The following is a 26,713-nucleotide window of genomic DNA, read 5'->3' as shown; positions in this document are numbered from 1 at the left end:
TTTAAAGAACATTTTTATTCTTATGTGTAGCGGACAAGAGCAATATTTGCAGAAGTAAGATAAAACTGCATATTACTCAGCATAGTTGTTTTTTTTTTAACTTGGATATTGTAATGAAAGGCCATGGCGCTTCACAAACTGGTTTTACTCTGTGGGATATCAAAAAAGAAAAACTGAAATGTCACATTGATAAAACAAATTGAGCATAATGTAAGCAGGCATGACCCAGGGCATATTACAGATTGTAATAAGTTTGTGAACTCCTTTGCTGGGGGTCAGAGATTCCCACAACTTCATGGGGTATCTTCAAATGTAGCATAGGACTTTATTCCCCAGTCTGCTCTTCAGTGACTTACTGAGCTGGAAAGAGACAAATATGTGCAGGTCGACAAAATGTAGTCCTCTGTAAAGTCCATATTTACTTCAGCTGGCAGATGAAGAGGACTGGTCCCATGTATAGATCCTTGAAGGAGCTCAGCATTTGGTGTTGTCATGAGTTAACACTTCAGACAAAGCTGATATATTTATTAATGGCTGCTGCTGAAGGTTACATATATTTTTATGTTTTGTGACTAGATAGTATTAGGTACAAAAGTGAGGCCAAAACCCCTGGGAGTCTAGTTTTGCATGGTTTTAGCCTATTTGTGATAGTGTACCTCTGGGCTTTGGGAGCTTCAAAGTTCACTCATTCACAACCCAGAAGGTGGTTTGGTCTCTTGATGCAACAGTCATTAAGCCAGTCTGTTGAGTTCAGCCTTATCTTTTGCATCTTTGGGATGGCTCTTTTCATTTTTCTCTTTGTGTTTCATGTGGCAAAACACACCAGCTAAAATGGCACCTGAAAAACAGAGAATGTTTGTCTGTAAAGGGAAGAGTAAACTTTCTGAAAAGATGTCCCAGCAAGGGCCATGACAGTGCACTGTAATATCCACAGTGCTTTACCTCTTGAACAGAAGCAGTTTTGAGGAAGGATCGTGCAAGCATGGGACCAAGAGCATGGACCCAAGGCACTGCTGGGCAGGATCAGATGCCCCAAAGGAAAAGTTTTCCCCTAGGATCTGACCAGATGGCAAAGTGTCATATATATACATATGTAATATATAGTTTGATCATTTAAAATCATGATGAGCTTGTTACACTGTATATAAATTTATTTCCTCTTTATCAGTTTTAGAATGAATATGAATGATGTAAACCTGCAAAGCTGAAATAGGTGAACAACATGATAACTGTAAGCTAGAGGTACAGATATCATAAGTAGGAAGATTCACTATTTTCGCTGTAACCCAGATTCCCAAGACAAAGCTCAAATCCCCTCCCTGACAGGCAAAGAACAGTAATTAGCAATGAAATGACAATATGCTACAAGTTCAGCTGTTTCTTCTGTCCTAGCAAGTTGTTGTGCCCTTGGATGTTTTTCTTACAACAAAAGCTTAGAAGTTTGCAGCCAACATGATACACAATCATGGGATTTTCCCTCTTTCATTCATTCTGCAACATGCCTGACAAATCTTCACCCAACAAGAGAATTAGGGTCAGAAAAGCAGCAGCACCATCATATCTCAGATATCTGGCTCCAAACCAAGAAGAAGTGACTTACCAATGACTAGCAGGACCGCAAGGAGAATCCCAATTGCCTGACCAGGGGTTGGCCAGGAGTGCTCACGGTTTATTTCAATAAAACATGAATTTTCACTGGAACACTTGCAGATGCTTACTGCAAAAGGAAACGCCAGGAGGTTAATGACAAGTTTAGTAGTCACATTTGGTTATTTATAAATGTAACTTCTGTCTTTAAGCTAATAGTTCTGTGCACAGAATACCTTTAAGATTCACTTTGTTTTGCAAGGTCGGATTTCCATTGTCATTAAGTACTATTGGAACATCATACACCTTCTCTTCAAAGTTAGCATGTTTCGGGGACAGGTAAGCATGGGTAGCTGTAAGTAGGAAATGGGACATTCATGTCAGCACAAGAAGGAAAGTTAGTTCAACATTCATACCATCTGCAAATGTTCTTTTTTTTTTAAGGCTGCTTTGCACATCTTAATAATTCCTGTTTTCCACTATGTCTTCCAAGATCTCTTTGGTTTGCAGACATTAAGTAAAAAGGGACTATCCAGAAGCCTAATCTGGCCTTCAGAATAATGTCTATAAAATTTCCTTCCTAATTTCTACACCAGGCCAAATCTGGGTAGCACTACACTTATAGCATCCCATCTAGACCAGGAATAATCCCCTATGCTCATAGAGACCATAATCATCTTAAATTGTTCCCAAGGAAATGTAGGTCAGACCATCCTTCCAGTGAACTTACACTGTCACATCTAAGACTCTTTGAAAACTGGAAAAGGTGATAATGGCCACCGGGATCAGATCAAAGGTCTGTTGATGTAAGAATCTTGTCTCCAGAGTAAATGGAGATTATAATGAAAAAGCAAGCATGTATTTTATTTCTCCTAATGCCCTCTCACCCTTTAAACATTTTCAGCTCGGGGACTTCTTGAGCAAGATGTAATTTCTTGCTTTGAACTTGTAGAAAACTTCTGCATAGACAACACCCTGCAACAGCCAGTTCCCAAGTCAACTACCTCCTCATTCTATCTGCACAGGAAATAAGTCCAAAAGCTTCACTTGAGGGTCCCAGGTTTGTGCACTGGAAGAGAGAGTAAAGGATGAACCCTTGGCCACCCTGACCATAGCATTCAAAGTTTTATATCTCTCTATTGTATTTTTTTCCCTACCATCTTCCAAGATAAGAAGTAGCAGCTTATTTTGCTGCTCCTATATACTTCCTTATATCAGGCCACTCTAACTCTGATTATCCTTGTCACCTTATCTAAACCTGTTTCCAGTTATGCTGCATTTTTACAGAGATAGAGAGACTGGAGTTCAAAACTTGAAGAAATTACGGATTTATACAGAGACATAACAATGTCCTCAGATTTCTTTTCTGGTTGTTTCCTGGTAATCCTCAATATTTCATCTGTTTTTCTGAATACTGCTGATAAATAGATCTCACATTTCCATAGAGCTGCTTACAGGTCTCCTTCCCGACTCATAGTGGCCAGCTCAGCACCCATGATTTCAAAAGTGAGTTTGGGAGTCCTGCAGTCACTGGCACCTGTGAATTTTATTGTTCAACCAACTCAGTCTTGGAAGAAAGTTCTGAAATTATCACGCTTGGTTCCTACTCAAATAACTTGGTATAATGAGTAAACTTTTCCTCCTCATTGCACACCCGTGTGTATTGAATTATGCAGATTCCAGGAAAAAACCTTTGGAAAACCACACATGAACTCCCTTCACTACAAGAGCTGACTGTTTACTCCAAGTCCTGAGTTTTAAATTATTGTTTATTCTTTCATAACTTTAAATTTGTGACAACCCAGCTTTCTTTAGTGGAACAATTCATCAAACGTGTTTCATTAATTCAGACAGACTCTATCAGCCAAGCCCTTATTCATGTGCTTACTGTCCCCTTCTAAAAGCTCCATTCACTTTGTGAGGCAGGACTTCCTTTTGCATATGAAATTTCAGAAATGTACAGTTTGCAAACTGTACATTTCTGTACTACTTATTTTTCAGCAGTGATTTGTGTTCATTAAACACACCTGTATTTCATATCTACATGCTTTTTCTGTCAAAAATACTCATGAAATTACAGCTTGCAACATACCAGGTTTTAACTCATGCAAAAAATAATTAGTGACTTTGCTGTTCTCAACAACCCAGTTTTTTTCTACATGGAACACTGGTTATGTAATAATAAGAGTGAAAAGGAATTCTGTAATTCTTCATATTCACCAGAGTACCAAGTGAGTTCCATATCACTGTAAGAGTGGCTGTGTTAACTTACCATTGAATTTTGAGATTTCCCAATTATTTCTTGTATTCATCTCATCCGCAAGGGAAAAGGTAAATTTTGAATAAAAATACTGTTTATCAGCATCAGTAGCTTGAATAAGAGTTTTCTCTCCTCCACTGACCGGGTAGCAGAAGAAAGTAGGATAATCTGTAGCTATTTCTGGAGGGTTGTCATTCACATCGAGTAAGTGTAGAATCAAGGGTGCTTTGGATTTCTGAGCTGCGTTATCTGTCGAGTTCAACAGAATGCAAAGTTACCTGCACATCTTGGATTTACACTCTGGGCTGTTGCATTTGCAGCTGTCACAGAGGTACACGGTCAGACAGGCAGTGAGGGGTGGTGTTCTGGCTGAAGGTTGCAGAGACAAGGTCTCAGGAGGTCCTGAGGGATTTGTGGTAGCTGCCACTACTTTTTAACGAGCATGGTTTATTTGTCACCAGCTCTTGCTGACTACAGAACACTAGGAAGGGAAAGGAGGCAGATCATATCTAGTAATCTGTCATATCCACCATGTCTGGCAAGCAGTGACATCCAAAGTGACCAGTGCTCTTTGGAGCACTCTTAAGCATGAAATGCTTTGAGTTTCCCACCCCTCTTCTATATACAGGGAATGCAAGCCAAAATTGAAAGTTTTTAATGGCTGGAACTAGAAGTCCTAATATATTTCAGATTTGTCAGAATATTAGTTTTAATCATAATAAAATTAAAAATTCTGTAGAAGGTTACAAACTACTCTCCAGGTGTGTTTTCAGGAAGCCTAACCATACCTAAGAGAAACATTAAAATCTTCATAGCTGTAGAGAAAAAAGTGGCAGAAAATATTAATACTGAAAACAGTGGAAACAGTGAAAAAATTTAAATCTTCTCTATATGTTATTCAAGCAAATATAAGACCATACCCAAGTTCATGAAAGCTATTTTAATCCTTGTTATCTACAGCTTCAAGATTTCTGCAAGAAATTTAAATTCTTAAGAAATATATACTTCTAAGGATATACCACAGGATGTATATCTGAGATTACATGTCCCAGTACTTTCCATGGGTTTAGTCATGGTAGGTATGATAATTCCTCATTAAAGAGTAAGGACAGGGGATTCCTCTGTGTGTCTATTTAGTTGTTTCATCACTTACTTTTTTCTGATGCAACAACCTCTATTGAGTATATTTCTTCTGCTTCTCGATCCAAAGGGGAATTAGTGTATACCTGCCCAGTGGCTGGATCAATTCTCAGCCATTTTCTCACATCACCTTCCAAGGAGTATCTTTGGAAAGAAATAGGGGGGAAAAAAATCACATATACGGTTCCAAATCGGGAAAAAGTCTGACATAGCAAATACTTATTTGTTGATTTTATGTAAGAAGCTTGATTCCGGTTGTACTCAAAGAGAGGGCTCTTGGAAGAGTTGCAGTACTACAGTACTACAGCCAACCAGGAGACACAGAGAGAGGAAGAGAGGCTAAAATGATCCAGAATAAGAGTGAGAGCAGAACTACAGAAATGCCATCACTACTGCAGCCTGTGTGCTTGTAATTCCACTTTCCTTCTAAATGGGGAACCTGGGATGGCATTGAGCTTTTAGTCCAGAAGCGTGATTTGTCCAAACCCCACATTCATCTCACCCCATCATATCTCCCACATCTTGACTTTGATGAGGGCACAAGCCAAGGGCTGGGGGACAGAGGGGCCAGTGCAGCCAGGCACCCTACTGTGGATCGAGAAGGGACCAGGACCCCCAGCTGAACTATGGTGATTATCTTCTGCTGCTCTGGAGCAGCCTCTAACTACCATTGGAGCAGACTTGGAACACAGAGTGCTTTAAGCATCACCACATAATTGTGTTTATATCACTGTTTAAAAAATCACTAAGGTCCCTGGGTATTTGCTTATACAATTTTAACCATGAACATATGAACTGGTTAAAGCACAGGCACTTGCTTGAGTAGAAGTGACCCAATCTTCTCATTCAATGTTTTTGTTCTTTCAGTACCCTTTACAGTAGAAACAGCATGCTTGTACCTCTTCTACTTTTTATACTTTTTATTTTATGCCCTTTAACTTATTTTTAGCAGAAATGTGGTTTATGTATATCTGAATTCCTGTCATGTGTCTCTGTCATCATTCCCCAGAGCTTCTGGACTATGTGGCTCACTTTCAAACTCGTTTGACAGAAGGCCAAACATGATAAGTTCCCAAAAGTTAGGCACAAGTAGAAAGCCAGATGAGAAATCTCTGGGAATAAGAATCCACAGGAGGCCTAAGAGTCCTATTGTGCAACTCCATCAACCACTTGGTGCTTAGCTGAATTTTAGTTAAATTTCAAGAACTGTTTGTTTTGAGTTGATCTGTTCAGCATTCCAGCTGGGAATTGTTCAGCAAAAGCCACAAAGAATTCTTCTATCTGAATCTGCTGTGTAAGGTAGATTTACACCATGCAACACAACACAGGAGTTGTCTTGCACAGAGCTTTGCATCCACAATAGGAGATGTGTCATCTCTGACAGCTAAGAAATAAAATTAATTATTTTTCAATTGCGGACTTGAGGTTGTGCATTTTGGTGGAGAAAAAGTTGAAGTTGTGCATTTTGGTGGTTTCCTGCATGACATGAAAAGCAGCTACTCTCCTACTGGTTCAGGGGTACAGAGTATATGCTTCAATTTTTTTGATAAAAGCATTACGGACATGGAACCTTGTTATTCTCAGTCCAGCTCTGTATTTTTCCTGGAGATATAAATTAGCCTGCTTCCCTTGCAGTTTCCTGTTTCAAGGCTGATGTTTGTCACAGCACAGAGAGAAATCTGGTCAGAAAAGCACTACCCAGCAGTCTGTTGCAGGTGGGTTGCTGGCCCACACATCCACCTTCTACTAGGAGATAAGACTTCTGTAAAAACAGTATTCTTCCACATGCGAAGTATTGGGCATATTTTCCTTGCACCTCCTTTAGAACAATTTTTGAAACCCTAAATTCAATTAATTGATCACAGTCACTCTTTTTTACCGTACAGAATCCTTTTCAGGATCATAGGCCTCCACCGTCATGACCAAGGTATTTACAGGAATGTCTTCAGACACTTCTGCTTTGTAAACTGGATCCGGGAAAACAGGTGGCTCATCCACATTTCTTACAACCACTTTAAACTTGGTAGTAGAGCTTGAGTTGTACTGCACGTGTGGCACCAGCGGTTCAGGGTTTGTGGCATTGATCACCAGGTTGTACACAGGCATTGTCTCAAAATCGAGAGCCTGGATGAATTAGAAGAAAAAGGGTTCTTGAAACAATGGCCTGGTTACTGTGGGGAGCTCCAATGAGAAACTACCCCCTCTTCTCAAGGAGGAGATTGCATCCCAAATACAGGCAAAATAAGGGAGAGCTGTCAGGAGAAAATGACACTGGAAATGGTCAATTTAAATGAAACCATATGCCTGTTTAGAGGCCTCCTCAGCAACTGCAGTTTATAATAACGTTGCCACCTGTTCGACTAAGTTTAATAACAATATCCTGTTTACAGAAATAGTATTTATAGCTCTTTATGAGAAGGCCTCAAATGACCTCTGGGTGCCAAAAGTCATGCAAGGGTTGTTGCACCACGGAGTTTCTCACAATTGCCTCCTTGGGAAAAAGTGAGGCTGATCCTGAAGATGGTCCCACCAAACGCTGCCTCTGCCTGCGCTTGGCCTGGTGGCAGTACTCGAGCTGGATGCACACAGTGTGGCACCCCTTGGAAAATGAGCAATAGGTTTTCTGGAGTCATAGTCCAAGCACCTTTGAGAAGACTAAATTTCAAAGGGACAGCAATTTTTCTATCGAAATTCATGGACGCAGCAAAAAGTGTTCCTTACATTCCTGTCTCCAGCATTCAGCATGTGGGCTGTATCACCTCCTGCAGCACACACTGTCCTTGGCTTGGTCACAGCTAATGTTTCTCTCATCAGGAACAAACTGCGTCTCCATGCTGACATTGAGACACGCTGGCTACACTTGCACCTTGCTTTGCAAAGGGCACTAATGGCCAGAGCACCTGCAGGGAGGAGAATCTGCCCCCTCACAGCCCACCACTGCCACCACAGCCCATGGAAGCATTGGCTGGCTTTCTCTTGTCCAGAAACACTGCTGCAAAATCACTCAAATAATGAAATGGTTTTTGTCTTTATGGTGCATAAGACCTACTTCACTAGCCAGAACCTGCTCCTCTGGAGAAGCAGCCAGCAGCAGAGCCAGTGGAGGGAGCTGGTGGTGGTGGTGGGGGGTAAAGGCAATGGCAGGACGATAGGTGTGTGTGAGCACTGCACAGGCACAGAGCTTGAGCCCAAAAGTGGAGCCTCCTGCAGTCTGCACCATGTTTAGGGTGTCCCCACCCACCACCAGTCAACACTCTCCCCACAAATCATTACCAGGGCAGCATAGAACAAATAAGTAACACTAAAGGAGAAGAATATAGGACACTTCCTATACTCACCTTGTTAATCTTGACGAACCCTCGGTTTGTTTGAGAGTCTGTCTCTATGATGAACGTGTTGTTTGGATCACCTTCCTTCACTTGGTAAATGATGAGAGAGCTCCCTGTGTCAGGCTCATCTCCATCAGTAGCTTGAATTTCTAATATCACAGTTCCTATTGGCATATTTTCTGCCATGGTCACACTGTCATACTGAGGAGAGACAGGTGTCATTGAAATGTGACATACCAAGCACCATTTGTGGATAAAAACTTCAGCACAACCACAAGCTTGCAACCCACATGCATGTATGTATTTTAACCCAAAGCAGCCACATGAAGGAGGGAATATTTTAGCCACAGATTTATTGTAGGTGATGGGAGCTATGTAAGTGCCACTAGCACAGCACCAGTCCCAGACTTTTGGCTCCTCTGTCAAAACCAGTCCATGATCACGCAGCAGGGATAGCACAGCTTCTCTGTACCCTGTGAGCACCCTGGCCACTCATTGTTAAATATTTGATTGTTTCATGCACCCTAGCCTGTTGCCACATTGGCATCCCAGCTCTTCTGCCTCTTTAATGTGTGCCCTTGCCCAGAAGCCTCACCCTGAGGTCAGGTCCTGGACTTAGACCTTGAGGTGAGATGGTGTAAAACCTGCCATGCAGACACCTGGTCTGCATGTGGCTGTGCTGCCATCACCATCAACAGAGAGCTGGGCAATGAGGTCTGCAAGACCCAAAACCAACACAGCTTCCCTGAAAGGACAACTATGCCTGCCAGGTCAGACAGCTCTCCTGAGCCCACCACCTGCATGGCCTGCCAGGATGGTGGGAGCTGGGACAACTCTCCAGCTGCTCCAGTGTCTGCCAGGAGGCTTGGGCCATCAGATAGAAGTCACAAAATGTCTGCAGGTCTCTGCCAGACGCCAGGACCTCCACCAGAGAAAAGGCAAGACACCCATCCTGGAACCAGGTATGTGTTCGGGCTTGCATCATTGGACCACTGTTTCTGGCCAAACCACACAGGGCTTTTGATTCCCATTCACCTTCTGGCTGTTTTGGGTATACTAGTTCTGTATTTTGGGAGATGCCAGCTTATTTCCATTTAGCTGTTTGATTAAGTTTAAAGCCTTTTTTTCCTCTTTTCCCTTCAGAACTTACATTTCTGGAATAAACTGTTTTAATATAACAATTTCTTTCCGTACATACAGTTTTCCACTGAGAAAATTACCTTTAATTTCATAGTTAGCTGTTAGTCCATCCCATTTTCACTGTCTAGATACAGCTTATATGCAGACTTTCAGCAATACTTTGCCTTTATTTTCACTAGTGGGTTACACTGTTACTTGTTTTGTAAATGGCTAGTTTCCCATGGATATTCTATAGACATTGAAAATATGCTCAAATACTTGTCAAAAGTTATTGGAACATCCAAAATGGTGTTAAAAATACTCACATCTGATTTTTCAAAGATGGGAATTTGATCATTGATGTCGATGACATGTACTTCCACATCACAGATTGTTTCATATTCTGCATGGGAAGATAAAAACAAAGTGTCACACCAGCCTTTCTGCCGAAAATAACTGTCCTCCAGAAGAGTTCACTGTGAGCAAAAGTGAACACTGCCAGATTGCCCAATCTAAGCACTAAGTGGAGAGAAGCACTTATCTCAGATACCTCTTGGTCAATGACAGCCTCATTCTCTATCTTACCATTGATCTTCCCAATTTCTTCAGCACTGTCCCATCCTGTTTCCTTTCCCTCACCTTTTAAAGCCATATCTGTTTACCAGGATGATGGTAACTATGAATTGTGTTAGCCATTACAGTATCACTTTTCCATATCAAAAAGTAAGCCCTGGGTTGTTAATGCTCCCTTGTCCTCTTGGTCAGCAGGCAGCACCCTCAGTTTTGTTACTGCCAGATTGAAACTTCAGATCCATGTAAATCTAATCACTACCTGTGCAGGGGCACCCATAGCAATGGCAAATTGTGATTTTAAGAGCATAATATATCCATATATAGATGGATTTTAGTGATTTATGAGCTTCATGAGCTGGAAGTTAAGGAAAATTGTAAACAACATTATTTGGATGGAATTCAAATAAGCATCCAAAACAAATCACCAGCTTCTCCCTCTGGAAAGTTTTCCATCATCTGCCAAAATGATGGCATTTCATTTACAGACATGACAATTTTCCTTACTTTCTTTACATTCCAGTTCCTTCATGCACAAGTTTTGCCTGACTCTAGGGACTGCAGCAAAAATATTTAAGCTTTGATATGGAGTTTGATTTCCTTCCCCTTCATTAAATCACAAAGGATTCCTGGAAATTTACATAAGGGACAAGATTATTTTTGAAGTTTAATTTCAGCCTAATTTTCTCTTAACGTTTTAAAATATTATCTGAACTGTCTGAGCAGCTGTGTTTAATTTCTTGATTTTTTTTTCAGTTAAATCCCTTTGAAAGATCTGGGGGAAAACCACAATCACGATCTCTTCATTTTTTCCCCCTATGGAAGGAAATCTCTTACTGAAGTACTTGTTAACAAGCTTCCCAATTTAGCCAGACTCTGTCCTAGAGCTGGTTCCCTTCCATGCTTTCATTATGAATCATGATTAATCTCCCTGCATCTCAAGAGCAGGGCAAGTACCATGCCACAGCAAGGCAGCTCTCAGTGCTACTGCCTGTTCAGCAAACTCTCCTTGTCTCCCCACATCCCTTAGACACTGAACACAAGTCATGCCAGTGCGAACAGAGTTATTCCAATGTATAACAGCAGGCATTACATACTTGAATCTGTCACCAGGACCTTCAAGAAATACTTGGCTGATTCACGCTTGCGTAAGGAACGGCCAGTTAATTGCAAAATCCCAGTGTCTTTCTGGATATAGAAGAGATTCTTTTCAGGAAATTCAGGTTCCTGACTTTGAATTTGGAACCGCAGACGGGAGTTAAGGGTGTCCTCCTTATCCATGTCTGTGGCAAGCACGGTGCCAATGTTACTTCCTGTAGCAGAGTAGAGATTGGAGTCAGACAGATAATGCAGTGGTCACTGTTAAAACAGTGGTCCTGTTTCTCCACAGAAGTACACAGAGACAACAGTGGTACCAGTGCAAAGAGTAGAGGGTCAGTAAAAATAAAGCTGCATGGAAAACACTTCAATGGACACAATCATTTCACTTCTGGGAGTTTGTCCTTTAGCATCCCGACATACTGATTTGGGTCAGGGCAGTCCAAAAGATTCTAAGAGCAGACTCTTCAGTCCTGAAATCAAATAACTGATGTCAAGACATTGGACAGATTTTGCTAATGGTCCATTGAAGTCAAAGGCATTATGCTGGAGGAGCAGCTGGATGAGGGAGAATGGGCTCATACTGCTTTAAGAACAGTATTTCTTGTATTGGTAATAAAAGAGGTGCTTTTCTTTACACAGCCTAATCTGTGGTTGTGGGAAAATGCAGTTTTATATGTATTTAAATAAAACAGCATCTTTAAAGTAGGTGTTTTGAGTCTGTCCTTCTCAGGTTCCTGAAATCCTTTTCACAAGAATTATTGAAGGGAAAACAGGAGGGCTACTTGCACAGGGAAATATCTCCCTGGGAAAGCCACGCTTCAGTCTTTGGGATCAGAACTTCTAGCTTCATTCACACACAGCTAGAAACAACAGGGCTACAATGAGGTGTATAAATTAACAGAAGTTCTTTTCTTACCTCCCATTTCATTTTCTTGAACTTCAATTATGGTGAGAGGCTTCTGGCACACAGGGGGGTTGTCATTGATGTCATCCACAATAACGTGGATTTGCAAAGGCTTGTCCACCAGCTCTCCCGTGTTATCTTTTGTCACCACAAAGAATGTATACTGCAACAAATATATAACAATTAGATGGTTTAAATGTCCATTGTGACAGTATTTTGAATTTTAGTATGTAATTATGGGAATATGAAATATCCTCTCATGAGTTTGTTCTGTATTTTCTCTCTGTTTAAATCAGAACTATTCCATCACCTCTTAGTTTCTGAGGTCTGAGTTCTCAAAAGATTTAAAAATCTGTGGTCCCCAAGGTCTAAAGTAGATCTGAAACCTCCAGATCTCCTGCACTCCACACTTCCCACCACCTACCTCTTACTCATGCACCTACAGCCCTGCCATAGCTGGTCCATACTGTTCATGTGCTGTGGGCAGTGATTGCTACTGCCAGACCCACTCTAGGTTAAGAACCTGAAGGATATTTACAGTGTGGTAGGTGGATGAACTTTCATATATATCACATCATTTCCAAACAAAAGTGACAAGAAAAAAAGTTTTTATCTATTCTCCCTCCTTTTTATCTATTCTCACCTTCCCCGTTCCCCTTCCTTTCTATTGAGCTCTTTCATATTTATTCCCACACCAATAATTATCTTCCTGCTGTAATCTCTGCCATCAGTGAAATTTTATGTGTTTACTTACAGTATCCTTTTCTTCCCTGTCCAATGGTTCAGTCACATAAATATCCCCATTCTTACTGATGGAAAATGGGAGCCTTGGGAGCTTTTCTTTTTCAAAAATGTCATAAATTACATCTGGTTCATTTGACCACACCTAAAAAAACAAAACAAAACAAAACAAAAACAAGTCCGGATAGGAAGTCAGAAGTGTAGACTGAGATTTAACAGGGATCATTTCTGGATCACAGAAACAGAAGTAATCGCATTCCTGTTAGCTTAATAAACCAGAAAATTAACAGTTTGGCAGGCTCTCAGGATGAACTGCAGAAAATCAGGCTGATAATCCACCTCTGCTCTCTGAATTTTGTGGTGAAGCCACTTTACCTCTGTTTCTCCACCAGATGTGTCCAGATGGCCTACAACACTTATCTTTCTATAAAAGCGTCTTGTGATATGGAGATAAATAGTGATTATGAGAAAAAAAAATCATTATTTGCATTTGAATACCTTGATACTAATTATTTCTGTCTCCTTAGACTCTCTATTCCTGCCTGTTGTTTTGTTTTATGTAAGTCAGAGAAGTGGAGCAACAAAACAACACTAAATTAGGAGGAGCTGTCAACTCCATCCAGGACAGAGAGGCCCTGCAGAAAGCCCTATTCTAAATTATAGAGATGGGCAATCACCAACTGTATGAAGTTAAACAAAAGCAAGTGACAGATTCTGCACCTGGGATGGAGCAACCCTGGTTGTATGTATAGGCTGAGGAACGAGGCTGGAGAGCAGCTCCAGAGAAAGGACCTGGGGGTCCTGGTCAATGGCAGGTTGAACATGAGTCAGCAGTGTCCTGGCAGCCAGGAGGGCCAATCCTGTCCAGGGAGTCACAGCATGGCCAGCTGGACAAGGGAGGGGATTGTCCCACTCTGCTCTGCACTGGGGCAGCCTCATCTCCAGTGCTGGGGGCAGTTTTGGGCACCACAACATAAAAAACACATTAAGCTATTTGAGAGCATCTGAAGGAGGGCTACAAGGATGGTGAAGGGTTCGGAGGGGAAGCCTTAGTAGGAGCAGTTGAGGACACTTTATTTGCTCAGTCTGGAAGAGACTGAGGGGAAACCTCAACATCCTCATGAGGGGAGGCAGAGGAACAGGCACTGATCCCTTCACTTTCATGACCAGGGGCATGACTTGAGGAAACTCAGCTGGGGGAGGTCCAAGATATCAAGAAAAGGGCTGCTGGGCACTGGAACAGGCTTCCCAGGGAAGTGGTCACAGTACCAATCCCTCACAAGTTCAAGAAACATTTGGACAATGGTCTCAAGGCACATGGTGTGACTCTTGGATTGTCCTGCACAGGGCCAGGAGTTGTACCCAATGATCCTGATGGGTCTCTTCCAACACAGCATATCCTGTGATTCTGTGATTCTGTGAAAACAAATACCTGGTACCTGTCTGTAAATAGGTGTGTGTACATTCTTTACATTCTTCAAAGTTTATGAGGAAGGCTCTTTTCTGGGGTGCCACACATTTAAAATGAAATTAAGTACACAGACTGGCAAATTAATGGAGTCAGTGTTAACATTCATGTTCTGTACAGCAGCAACTGCATTTCATTTTCCCCTAGACAGAATCAACATGCAATTTATGCATGCAGATCAACATGAAATTTATATACAGGTGACCCCAAAATGTGTGTGCCCTTACATGTTAGCCTTCTTTCCATCTGTTTTCATTCTGGACTTCCTTGGGCTGTCACTGAGGCCAGTGGTAAAAGCACCAAGCCAGTAACTCTTGTGAGCAGCATCCGTGGAATCCTGCCATGTTTAAGGGATGACAGCATTGGGGATGTCATTGCCAAGGCATTTTTCAAAGACAAATATTTCTGAAAGGCTGTTGCCCTATTAGTTAATATGTAATGGTGTATACACTGCTATTGGTCTGCAGTTATCAGCAAAATATTTTGTGCTTGAACTGTGAAAAGAGGAATACTGTGAGAATGCAGGATGCAAAGGAGGGTATTTCAGTCCTTTCTAGGTATTTTTTATGTATCGGTTGTGCTGGGTGATACAAAACTGGTCACAGTAGGGGCCCCTGAGGGTGGAGTACTGCCCACAGCAGGACTGTTGTGGAGCTGGTCCCCTGTCCTGCTCTTCTGCAGATGGAAGAAGCTAACCTCAAAACAAGCTCCAAAAAACTCTTGGTCTGCTCAAAGCCTGGAGGACCCATGACTGGATTTTGCTCCCAAACTGAAAGGCAAAGTCCAGTCACTCTAGTGTTTGCATTGACTGTATCTCATCACCTTCAAACTATTAACTTTCATGCTAACAAAAAGTCAATGAGAACTCCACTAACAATCATTTCCAAAGGATGCCATATTAAAAAAATAGCTGGGGGGGTGTCAAAGTCCTTCTGAAAAACCTGGTGTTGGATGCAGTGGGAACATCTTCACAGTTAGCTGTGAGGAAACAATTGTGTGGTACAAGGAGAAGTTCAGGGAGCGTGGTCAAGGACCCTACCTTGCTGATGTTGACAGGGTGGACCTGGGTTGAGTTTTCTTTGATGTGGATGATGGGAGGAGCTTTCCACAGGCTCTCCATCACAGTGATGATTACATCAACACTGCTGGTGAAAGCATTTATTGTTGTCCCTGCCATGTCCTTCACTGAGACAACAAGTGTGAAGATGGCCTGCTTTTGAGGATCCAAGTAATAAGAGCCTAGAGACAGAGCAAAGAGTCATGAGAAGTGACATAGAGGCTGTGGGGGCTGCTCGTCTGCCTGTTGCCTTCTACATACACTAGGGTTCTTCAGCTGCTTCAGACTTACTCCTTAGATGGTCCTTTGGGACAAACCTTAGCAAGCCACTTCCTCTGAGTTCTCTGAACAATGCAGCATAGCATCATGTGGATGGAATCATATGAGGCCTCTCTGCTGTGGTCTCATTTTGTGCAGATGCATCACTGAACAGCCCTCACCCCAGTTAGGCCCTTGTTCAGCCCAGCAGAATAGATGGGTGTTTCTAAATCATTGCAATTTAGTTGGGATCGCATGTCCCACTGAGCTTTCTCTGCATTTTCAGAAATATTTTTCATGTTACTGCTTTTGGGTTTCTAGATTTCAAGGCAGAGAATTAATCACAAGATATGACACAGTGTAGTCCCGAAGGCTGGAGGATCTATCTCTCTTCTCAGTATACTTTTAGATCTCAATCTCCATTTCTGCTAGCTTCCCCTGAATTTGGTGGGACAGAAAACAAGTTCCCCAAACCCAGGGCTTTAGTGTCCCACTAAACTGCATTTATTCAGTGTGGCATCAGACCTGTGTTGTTGTTTTTTTCCTATGCACATGCCAGAACTTGTGCTTGCTCTTTGCAAACGAGTATTTTTACATACCTGTCCTGCTTGGTGAGATTGCTCCAGTTGCATTATCAATCTGGAAAAGCATTTCTTTATATGGGTTGGGAAAATGGTGGAGAATGCTGTATGACAGCTGAGCATGGGGAGTTGTGGGATCATCACGGTCAGTGGCATGGACATACATGAAGGGCTTGCCTGTTTGGATTGGAGAAGAAACAGTGGTAAGAGAGGAGACTGAACTCAACACATAATCCATTGGAGCAGAGCTCCCAAACCAGGAAAGCAACTTATGGGGAGCTACCATCAGCTCCATATGGTTGCTCCATAATGCATCTCTCATTGGAAGCCAAGTGCAGAGGTTACACTGCTGTATGCCATCCCACAGGTCAACCCTTCACCAGCTCTGCTCAGTAGCATCACTATAGCTGTGGTGACCAGCCGATGAAGAAGGTGACAGAGTTGTATCAGCAGAGAGCTATCTATCACACAAGAGTGCCTGAACCTAGAATTCAGTTCACTGGAATCTTTCCTTAAGGCCACTTTGCAGTTATTACACAAATCAGTTAACCCCAAAGCACCTTGATAAAAGTGGTGTATGGCCTAAGACACAGATAAAATAAAAAACAATCATAAAAAACAATCATACAGTGAAAAAGAAAAGTACACAGTAATGTAACTCAGCTTTTATCTTTTGTGCACCTGTGCAACATTCAAAATCTTTTTGACTTGGATGAAGTTAAGAATACAGTAATATGTTTCAGAAGGCTTTTCTGACCCCATGGAGGTTTATATGCATATTCTTTAGCAAAAGTTTCTTCTTGAGTCCATAGTCACAGCAGTAGCAGCTGCATGAGTCCTTTGTTTCATTTCCAAGATGTAAGTCTCAAACTGCTCTTTGATACCTTCATGACTCTTGGACTGGATCACTGCAATCAATACTCTAAGACTCTCTTCTAAATCCTAGGTTCAACCCATGTTCTGAGAAGCATCATGGTAAGCACATACTCCATATCTACCCTGGCAATTTCTTTCACTGATATGTAAAGATTTCACTTAGTCATAGCATTCTCTTTCTGTTTAGTCTTTGGTAGCCTTTAAATTTAAAATTTAAATTTAAAATTTAATTAAGTTTAGAATTAAGCTAAATTTAAAATTTGAATTTAATTTAAAATTTAAATTAAATTTCAACCCCATTCTAGCATAAGGGGTTTTTTTGGTTTTTTTTTTTTTCAGAGCAATGGATAGAGCAGCAATATTTGCATGCTAAGTGATACTTGCAAAGAATAAGTACTAAAAAATATTTCCAACTGCACTCATCCCTTCACACCACATAGCAGTCACCTCTTTTTGCCCTTTCATTATATTATAGTGGCTTTCATCCTTATTTTGTACAGTCCTGTGGGAAGAAAAACTGATCTTTTTCCAGCTTATACAGCAACCACTTTACCTTCCTGCTTAATTTACCTACCTTCCTGTTAATGTTAATATTTAATTATGGTGGCAATTACCTGGACGAGAGTTCTGCCTCACTATTCCAAAGTACCTTTTCTGGTCAAACTCTGGTGGGTTGTCATTGATATCCTCCACATGTATTGTAACAGAATATGGACCTTTAACTTTGCTTCCACTTTCATCCAGACTTTCCACCTGATTTGAAAAAAGAACAAACAGCAAAGAAATATTTTCATGCTAATATTTTCAGGTTAAAAGTCATAAATTAATATCAGGATATCAGATGGCAGGTCACTCTTACTGTCATGCAAATCTGGTGGGAGCCATCACTGGGTAGGTCCACATACAAGGACAAATTTGCCACTGTACCTCCCTGACAAAATTTGCAACAGTATATAATGCAAATTAACAAAATAACCCACTTCTGCTTCCCATGATATCTTTCAGAGGACAATTTCCCACTTCCAGTTTCAGCAGACTACTTGTAGTTTTGCACAGCTTAGAATTCATGTTTTTCCTTAAACAGCAATATATATTTTCTAGCACAGAAGGAGAAAATCCAACCTGATATAGCATTTATAACCAATTGCTATTATAAATATAAATCAGAAAAATAGTCTGATAGAACGGTTAGTAAAGAAAAATTAATTCTTAATTCTAATGACTTTTTTTTCAAACAATTTGACTTATTTTTTAGCCTTTTTAATTTTAAAGCATGAAGTATCTGCACACTTCATTTTATTTGCACATAATAGATAAAATCACGATTATTTATGTCTAAACAGGCATAATTTTTTCATTCTGTCATCACTTTTTGTCTATAAATGATTCACAGGCTTAGGGCTATTAACTTCTGGGGCTAGAAAATTGCCCTAATTCCAATCCAAGGGTGCTTTAGAGCTGAGAATGTGAAATCATGAAACCTGAAGTGCTAGACTTTAGATAGACTGCTAAGGCTGGCTAAAATATCATCATGTACTTTGTCTGTTCAGATACTGATCCTCTCATGATCATCTCTTTCTCAGCTGCTAGTGCCTCAGAAAAAGACAACACCATTTTGGACATAGTTTAAGAGGACATGGCTATACTGAAACCCAAAGACTGCCTATCCACTGCTCCATTCTCAGTGGTGTTTACACTCGTGAGATCCTCGTGAAAAGGCAATAATGGCAGGACAAGCACACAAAGCTGCTTCTTCTCTTAGTGTCCAACATCTGCCAAATAGCTTTCTGCTGTTATCTGACAGAGGTTAGATCTGTGCCTCTCTGCCTAAATGTCTTTTACTCACACTGCTCCACAGAGTCACAGAATATTCTGAGTTGGAAGTGACCCATAAGGATCATCAAGTCCAACCTTGAAGTGAATGACTTATATAGGGAACAAACCTTGGCATTATTAGCACCATACTCTAACCAACTGAGCTCATCTCAGTTTGTCACCATGTATATCATAAGCTTTCTAAATTATTACAATACTTTATTTTTCCACTCCAGACATAGAATTCACCCTATCAGCCTTCAGGGATAGCAAGAGAAGCTCATCTGTGAGGCTAGATTTTAATTCCAGTCAAGTATTCCCCTCATATTAGGAGAGTTAAACGCTGGTGTTGGCATCACAATTTTTGTTTTCTCAACATAGCCTTCCACTGCTGTGATATGTCTTCCAGCAAATCTTGATATCAAAAATGAAAAACCTGCCTGTAAACATAGGCAAAGTAAAGGATTCAAAATTCCAACAGATTTCTCTCAATATCAGGTTTACCAAAAGAGGGTGAATGTGAAGACTTCTCCCTTCCTGTTTTTCACTGAATTTTTACCTGCAGCTTGTGCACTTGTTTGGTCTCCCAGTCCAGAGACCCGTTGATGTACAGGATGCCTGTCCTTGGCTCAATGTCAATAATTCCAGCTTTTTCACCAGACATTCTGAAACTCACAGCAGGTGGCTCAAGTGTGAACTACAATGGTAAAAAAACCAGGGACAAATCGTCATTATTTCATCATTTTCACCATAATAAAATAATTTCATGCTTTTGTGACTTTTTAAATCTATTGCCAACAGTGTGTTTGGCTGGGAGAAGGATATTCCAAGATATTCCAAGGGTCTGTTCAAACAAGTCTGCTCTTTTCTGATCCTCAGCAGAGGGGTTTTCACGTTATTTCCTGAATGCTGCAAGAAATCCCAACTGCAGTTTGTTTCCAAAGCAAACGTCTGCTTAGGGCAGGCTTTGTCTGAGCACAGGAATGGAAAAAAATGACACACATCCTCCGTTTGCCTGGGAGCTGGATCTGTCCTTCTGTGGTTATGGCTTTGGGAGGAAAACCTCAGAGTCAAAGGAAAATGATGACACAAGTTACATGGAAAGAAATTCTCCAGGAATGCTGTTTTTATTAATCCCCGTCTTAGGATATCTTCTTAAAAATGTGTTTGAGAGGGGGTTGTCTCACTGCTCTTTGCATGTAGACCCTTGAATTCCCAGAGAGAGGAATTAAAAATTAATTTTGAATCCTCCTGAGGGACTGTTCTTCCCACCAGCACAGAGACAACACTTCATATGTGGTCCCTGCATGCAGGCTATGGGGTTTTTGACCAGAGTGGATGAGAAAAGACACTTGATTACCTGGTGAAGGATGCGTGGACCCCCTCCTTCTTGGACAAAGAAGTCCATGTCTTTCAGAGGCCCACTTACACGCAGGCCCTCCAGATTAAGCCACATAGCCTGTGGGGAAGAGAGACAGAGAGAGGGATGGAGGAAAGCAGCTGAGGGGTGTCTGCTGCTACCACACAGAGACAGCAGCTCCCCTCCACGGAGCCTCCTGCAAGATATTTTGCTATACTATAATGGCAGAGACTCTTCCAGGCTTGCACTGAACATCTCCAGGTTCTTTAGTGCACATAATTTTTTAAAGAAGTACGATTTATTCATTAATTTGAGAACAAAGGCTTGTGCCCTGCCCTTTTTTGCCACTACATAATTAAATGAGATTGGATCTACCTTCAAGAGCAAACAGAAGAAGAAAATAGGTGGATGTAGACTGAGAGCAAAAGGGAATTTATGAAATCATGGCTGGATCTCCCCTGTGTCCCCAGCGGGACCATCCATGACTCATCCAGAGGCCCAAAGCCCTGTGAAGACAAGAGTCTGGAAACCCAGCATCACACCTGGGGATGGGGAGGAGCAGTGGCTGAACCCTTTGTAATTTCCCCAGTGAATCAAATATTTTCTATATGGGAATGAGGTGGCCCTCCCTGGGTCCCTCAGTGCCACAGCTATCTGGGCAAGCCACTTGAGCCCTGTGCCTTCACATTAATTCTGTGTGAATGCAAACCACAGAGAGAATAAGCATGTCCCTCAGATCTTTGGCTTTTACCTGATGGCAAAAATGTCATACAAATTTGTCTCAGGCTCTGTTTTCTTCCTAATGGCTAGCAATGTCTTAACATCATGTTTTTTTCTGCCAAATTTTTATGGGTTTTATAACCACACACTCCCCAGTGCCCAAAGCCCTCCATTCTCCTGCCCTGTTCTTGCTTCCAAACAAAAAAAAAAAAAAAAAACAACAAAAAAAAAACAAAGCAAAAATTAGCTTCTCAGGGCAGGCCTTGCACACAAAACAATTCACACTGTGGTTCAGATAATCAACCTGTTTCTTCAAAGGCAAGACCAAGCTTCCCCAAATTCCTCTCTTCACCACCTATCTTGACAACACTGAGGATCTGCCTGTCAGAATTAGGGCTCCATTATTTGGCTGCACAGGTAAAGTTTCTTTTCTTCCACAGTAAAAATTAATTTATTTTGTCTTTACAGATTTAGAGTACCATTACCACCCTGTCCATCACAGCAGAGCTGAGTGTGTGTTCTCTGCTGCATGACTTTTCCTCTGGATTTGATCCTATTGCTGCTGGGACAGCTATTCAATTTCTCGCAGAAAAGCACAGTCTGCATATTACCAAGGGAAAGCTTAATTCTGCCTATGACAAAAACATAGCTAAGTTCAGTACAATTCACCCTAAAGCACTGCTCTGTGTGTGTGTGTCACAACTAGTGTTTCAATAATTCCATATTGTTGTTAATAATAGCCAGAGATGATGTCCCACTCGCCTACAAGGCTTTGTGACTCCTTTTGAAAACAAGAAGAGCAGAGAGCTGTGGAAGGAGAGCGAGGGATGCTACTGGAAAATAGTGTCAACAGAAGAATATCAACAAATGCAATCAGATAGTTATGCATCCAGGAAATTGCACTTTGCAGCTACCTTTTAATATTTTTTGCAAAATGCTGACTGCTGGCCTCTGCCTGGGACCAGATGTGAGGACCCTGAATCTGACCTGCTATGGCTGTTCCCACGTCACACAGGCTGGCACAGCCTGGCTCCTGGAGCCTTTTCCCGGGGCCATTTGGTGGACAGATTTTACTTTATCATGTTCCCCGCCATGGAGGAACAAAGGCTGCTGCTATAAAACCCAACAAGTTCAAAGTGCAGCCTATGAAGCAAGTAGGCGATATCACTTCAGTTGATTAAAATTACTTTATGTGGACCATAAATATTTCCAAACGTATTTCTGCAGCATGAATCACTCACTACTCAGGAGCCTGAAGGGGAAAGAGGATTTACCTCTTGGTCCATATCCATTGGCATCTCTTCTGAAGACGGCTATAATGCCTGCAGAGTGAGTTCATTGGGGGTCCAGCACTACCACAAGCAGCAGCTTGTGAAATGGGAAGGGGAAAGGAGGTGCTCGCTGTGCTACCCCTCAAGGTCTCCATATTCTGAGGTATTTTTTACTGAACTTGAATTTGATGCATTTTTTTCAAACTTTTCTGTTAATTTCAGTTGTGAAGTAGAAGTCACCATTGCTGCAGCCTTTACAAACATCAGTAAACCTACTGAATTTAATACATGAGGTCCATAAAGAGCATAATTAATGCACTTCAGCTCCAGAAAATCCTCTGAGAAGGGATTCACAGGAACCAAATAATGAGGATACAAAATTAATATGTGCAGTTTAAACAATGAGCCATTATATGTCTTAGAATACATTTAATATGTCAGCACATGTATGGATTATAATGCAGAACACATGATACTGACGTTTTCACTCTTTGGTGATTTGTTGTAGTATGTTTAAATCTTTTCTAGCATGAAATTCACGTACTGGAAACAGTGATATCTAAAGAGGAAGTAGAAGAGGCAAAACAAGTAAATTGGTGTCTTCTAGGTTTTTTGAAGGTTTTTTTCCTAATGACTGAGATGTCTTCCTAACTTGCTGTGGGGTAACACGAGTGTGCTGGGGACACACTCCCACCCCCAGAGTTACAGGCAGTCTGCTGGCACCAGTGCAGGCTGGCACACCCCATGGATCCGAGCTCTGAGGCTCGCAGGCAACCTTTGCTGTTTGCTCACAGATAAACAAAGAAAACCTGTAACTCACCGACTGAATGAGAAGCAGAAATTGGAGTCCACACAGCTTAAGCATACTGGAATATGCTTTGCTTCAGCTCCTGCAAAGAGATGACAGTCACTTCAGCCCCATAGACTTGGCCCAGTCTATTTGCAAACTAAGGCAACAGCTGAGTTTTCCTGAAGTTGCAGGGAGAGAGATGGAGGAGTGAGCCCCAAGGGAGCAGGTGCAGCTCTGCCCACGAGAGGTGAGACCACTGGTGCCCCTGGGCTGCCAAGGAAGGCTGTGCCCAGCAGGTTGTTCCTAATGGTACAAGAGATGCAACATGTGAGAGCCCCAGAGAGCTGTCAAAGATTGAGCCCGGCACAAAAATTCAAGCCGTACAATCACATTGTTACAACAATTCTGTACCACAAACCCATTTTCATTTCTGCTTTACTGAAAGCAATGAGACATTCACAGGAAATGCTATCACCACAGGACAAAAGTTTCACAGAGACCATCCTGAATTGTCTGTCTTCTGGTTCCAAAAACATAACTGCTTCCTGCACAGCGCAGAGGCAAAGGAAGCCTAAGGCGTCTGCACCCCCTAAAGCAACATGGCTACTGGAAGCAAAATTCCCAAGTCCAAGGAGCACTCTCTGCCTCAAAGTTCAAAGAAATGTTGACCACACACTTCCACAATTTATGTTACATTCTCCTGAGAACTAGATGGCTTTCTCAAAATTCAATCCTACTTCTTCCCTGCTTCTAGATTTTAACACAGGGGATGAGGCCAGCTATGGAAAGAGGTGAAGCTGGAGTATTGTGCTGCCATTTTCAGTGGTGCTTCATGTTATATGGCTCAAACCTACAGGAATCCTTCCACAGCTCTGTCCCATGGAGACCCCCAGTGGGGAGAACACAATGTGGAGGCACAGCTCCCTCCAGATGCCTTCCCCCTTGTGCTTCCCACCATACCATTCCACCCCCCTCCCCCTTTTCTTTCCTCAATTGCTGAACAAAAAGGGGACTTGTAAGTATAGAAACTGCTACCCACACTGCTGTTCTCTCCAGCACTCATTCTAGGACGTGACACAGGACTTTATTGTCCAAATCCCAGTCTGAGCTGGATTATACTGTGTGTACAATTACACCCTTTGAAAGTACTGGGCTTTTCCTTGGGCTGGAGATAACTGTGTGGGTACTGGAAGAAAATAATATGACATGCTTTTGAAATCAGAAGTGAGCAGGAAAATTATTAAATTTGTCAGGACTCTGAAGGGCTGAAATTGAGCCCCCTGTAGATGCTTGGCTTGTGAGTCCTTCACAAACCTCCTGAAGCCAGGAGAGGTGGCACAGGCAGGGCAGAGAGAAGGAGAAGACACTTTGAACCTCCTAGAAGGACACTTTGAACCAAAACTGATGCTGATATTCTGGTTATACAGTGAATGAAAATTCTTTCAGTTCCTCTACCTGTACAACTTCTCCCTTCCCCTCCTGCCTCTCTCTTCTGAGTATGTTGGCCAGTTCCAGCTGCATTTAGCAGCCATGTGGGAACTTCAAAAAACTCATTCCTTATTAATTTGGGGTGGAATGCAGGGCAGAGTACCCAAGGTGTTCCCTCTCCACCCTGTAAGGCTGCAGTCTGTGCCCAAGGGCTCCCTGCAGGGTAATGCCTGTCCCTCTGGAGGAGGCACGGCTGGAGGTGCCCCTTTGCCAGCCAGCAGTGGAGGAACACCAGGGAGCTAAAAGTACTGGGGGAGGCCATCAAAAGGAAAGAAAAACCATATGGGTAGGTCTGGATTCTGGGAAAAGAGAAGGAGCAAGACCTACCATGGAAGAGGAGAAAGTTTCAGGGACACATCCAGCCTTACTTTTGGGGACAGAAAATTCTGGAAAATTAATAGCTAAATGTGGCTGTGTCATGGCCAAGTTCTCCTGTCCAGATCCAGCTACCAAATGCAGCAGTGGAAATGCAGCCATTTCACAGTCTGCATGACAAACACATTTGATATTCCCTTCTCTTTGAACATAAACATCATTTCCTTATGTCATGCCATTTATGGTGCCCATTTCAAGTCTTGGTCAGTCCTTGAACATTTGGGGTGGAAATTTTTACCAAGTCTCATGAGCCATCTCACTGCCAAGGACCGAAGCCCCAAAATCCATACTCCTCTGTCACTCAGAAGACTCAGTATATATAGAGTCATATAAAAGTTTTCAATAACCAGCAATTTCAGGATTAGAATAGCATCATCTTAAGTAAAAGCAGCTTGAGATCTGGCTGAGGACAGGAGCCATATTTTCTCTTTCATTTCTTAGCTTCACCTCAGTGCTATATCCCTAATAATCCCCCACACTTCCCATGACTGAAGAGAAATCTCTAGGATAACCATTGTACAAATATTCCAGTGACTTTCAATAATAAACATTCAGAGAACAAAGAATATTCCTGGAGATTAAAGATCAGTAACAATCACAAGTATTTGGTTCTACGGAAAAAATATTATTTTCTTTAGTTGATTGATTTCAGATGTTCAAATTCAGCAAAGAGAAAACAGAGGAAATTGATCCAAATCAAATATAAACCAGACTAAGCTGTAGCACAGCAGTCATCCATTTTACAGGGACAGCTGAGTTCCTAACACTGACTGAAAATCCCTTAGCAAAACCACCGCTTCAGCTTTTAAAATCTTTCTGAGAAATGTCAGTTAGATTATCCCTTACCTGTAACATGAAAAGCTTATTTTGCTCTAAAAATGCTTCTTTCTTTCAGCTGTGGGAATCACCTTTGCACAGGTTGGTGATGTCTGTCTGTGCTTATCCAGTTTATAGTTCCTCAGACTTGCCCTCAGAGGTTCAGTAGCTCAAACATTAACTGCATGGAAAATTATTGATTCTAATGACTAGGTGTGGTATGAAACAGCAGCCCTGTAAGGAGGCAAGGTAGCTCCAAGGTAATTTACAGCCTTCAGTATTTTTACATCCTTTATGATTTTCCTAATGATTTAATTTTTTTTCAGGCTGTGAGAAAAGAGGATGCAGGGCTACAGGTGAAAGACAGCCTTTCTGTAAGAGGGCATGTAGAGAGGAGAGGACATGGGCCTTGGGTGGAGAGCATGTTTGCTACTTGCCTAGTTGCAGGAATAATTCACATTCAGAAGACAAGAATTTGGACATAAAGGTGACTTGTTTTCACAGCAGATCCTTTTGTTGGAAGCACCCAGACAAGTTATGAAAATAATAGTGGAAATCATAGTGGAAAGCTCAAATTCTGTCTGAGTTCTGCTAAAAATTTACTTGGGGTATCTTTGGGCAAATCTTTGTCTGCCCTTTTCCAGATACTTATCTCATAAAGGATGCAATCATTCCTTTCCCTTGTGTGCCATCTTTCACGTCTGTTTATGTTTGCAGCCTTTCAAGGGAACTCGTCTCTGCAGTACGACACCTGCAGTAAAGGGAACTGAAATCAATCGGGCTGTAAAGGACAGTGGTAAAACAAATAATAAATAAAATGCATTTGGACAGAACCATACCTTTTTTTTTTTTTTTTTTAATTGCAGTTCTTAAAATGTTATGCTTTTTGTATCTCACTTTTTAATATTGTTCTTATTTCAGAAGTTTTGGACAGGCTTATTTTATTGTCTTCAGAAATGTTACTTTTCATCCAGATTCTAACTTCTGCTTTCAATTTCTTCAGTCTTTCAGATTGCTCTTGAACATTGTCAAATTATTTGTGCAACACATAATTTTCTGAATGATGCATCTAAATAAAAAAGTGTTT

General features: G+C 41.6%; 1 protein-coding gene across 1 annotated transcript; it reads right to left on the bottom strand.

The window, feature by feature from the left end:
• CDH17 (cadherin 17) lies at positions 1-25,755 on the bottom strand. The gene is made up of 18 exons (XM_023920768.2): positions 25,657-25,755; positions 22,978-23,047; positions 20,167-20,265; positions 19,366-19,503; positions 17,606-17,744; positions 16,134-16,292; positions 15,259-15,458; positions 12,765-12,896; positions 12,023-12,173; positions 11,103-11,318; positions 9,762-9,838; positions 8,326-8,517; positions 6,867-7,111; positions 5,001-5,131; positions 3,860-4,096; positions 1,824-1,940; positions 1,601-1,717; positions 1-838 (listed from the first exon to the last, which is right to left on the bottom strand). Exons 2-18 carry the CDS (start codon positions 23,020-23,022, stop codon positions 732-734), a joined length of 2,502 nt encoding a protein of 833 aa, XP_023776536.2. The 5' UTR covers positions 23,023-23,047; positions 25,657-25,755; the 3' UTR covers positions 1-731.
• Between the last annotated feature and the right edge of the window lie 958 nt (positions 25,756-26,713).

This window comes from Cyanistes caeruleus, chromosome 1 (assembly GCF_971803275.1).
Source record: "Cyanistes caeruleus chromosome 1, bCyaCae1.hap1.1, whole genome shotgun sequence".
In the NCBI taxonomy this organism is placed as follows: Eukaryota; Metazoa; Chordata; class Aves; order Passeriformes; family Paridae; genus Cyanistes; species Cyanistes caeruleus.
Note: the sequence above shows the minus strand (reverse complement) of the source record. Positions and strands in the feature narration are given on the sequence as shown.

Excerpts from the sequence above, each read along its gene's own strand:
- CDH17 (XM_023920768.2), bottom strand. The coding sequence starts at position 23,022 with ATGCTTAAGCTGTGTGGACTCCAATTTCTGCTTCTCATTCAGTCG. Across the intron at positions 15,459-16,133 it reads AATCTCACCAAGCAGGACAG|GCTCTTATTACTTGGATCCT; the intron begins GTATGTAAAAAT and ends CTCTGTCTCTAG. Across the intron at positions 7,112-8,325 it reads GGTTCGTCAAGATTAACAAG|GCTCTCGATTTTGAGACAAT; the intron begins GTGAGTATAGGA and ends TAATTCATCCAG.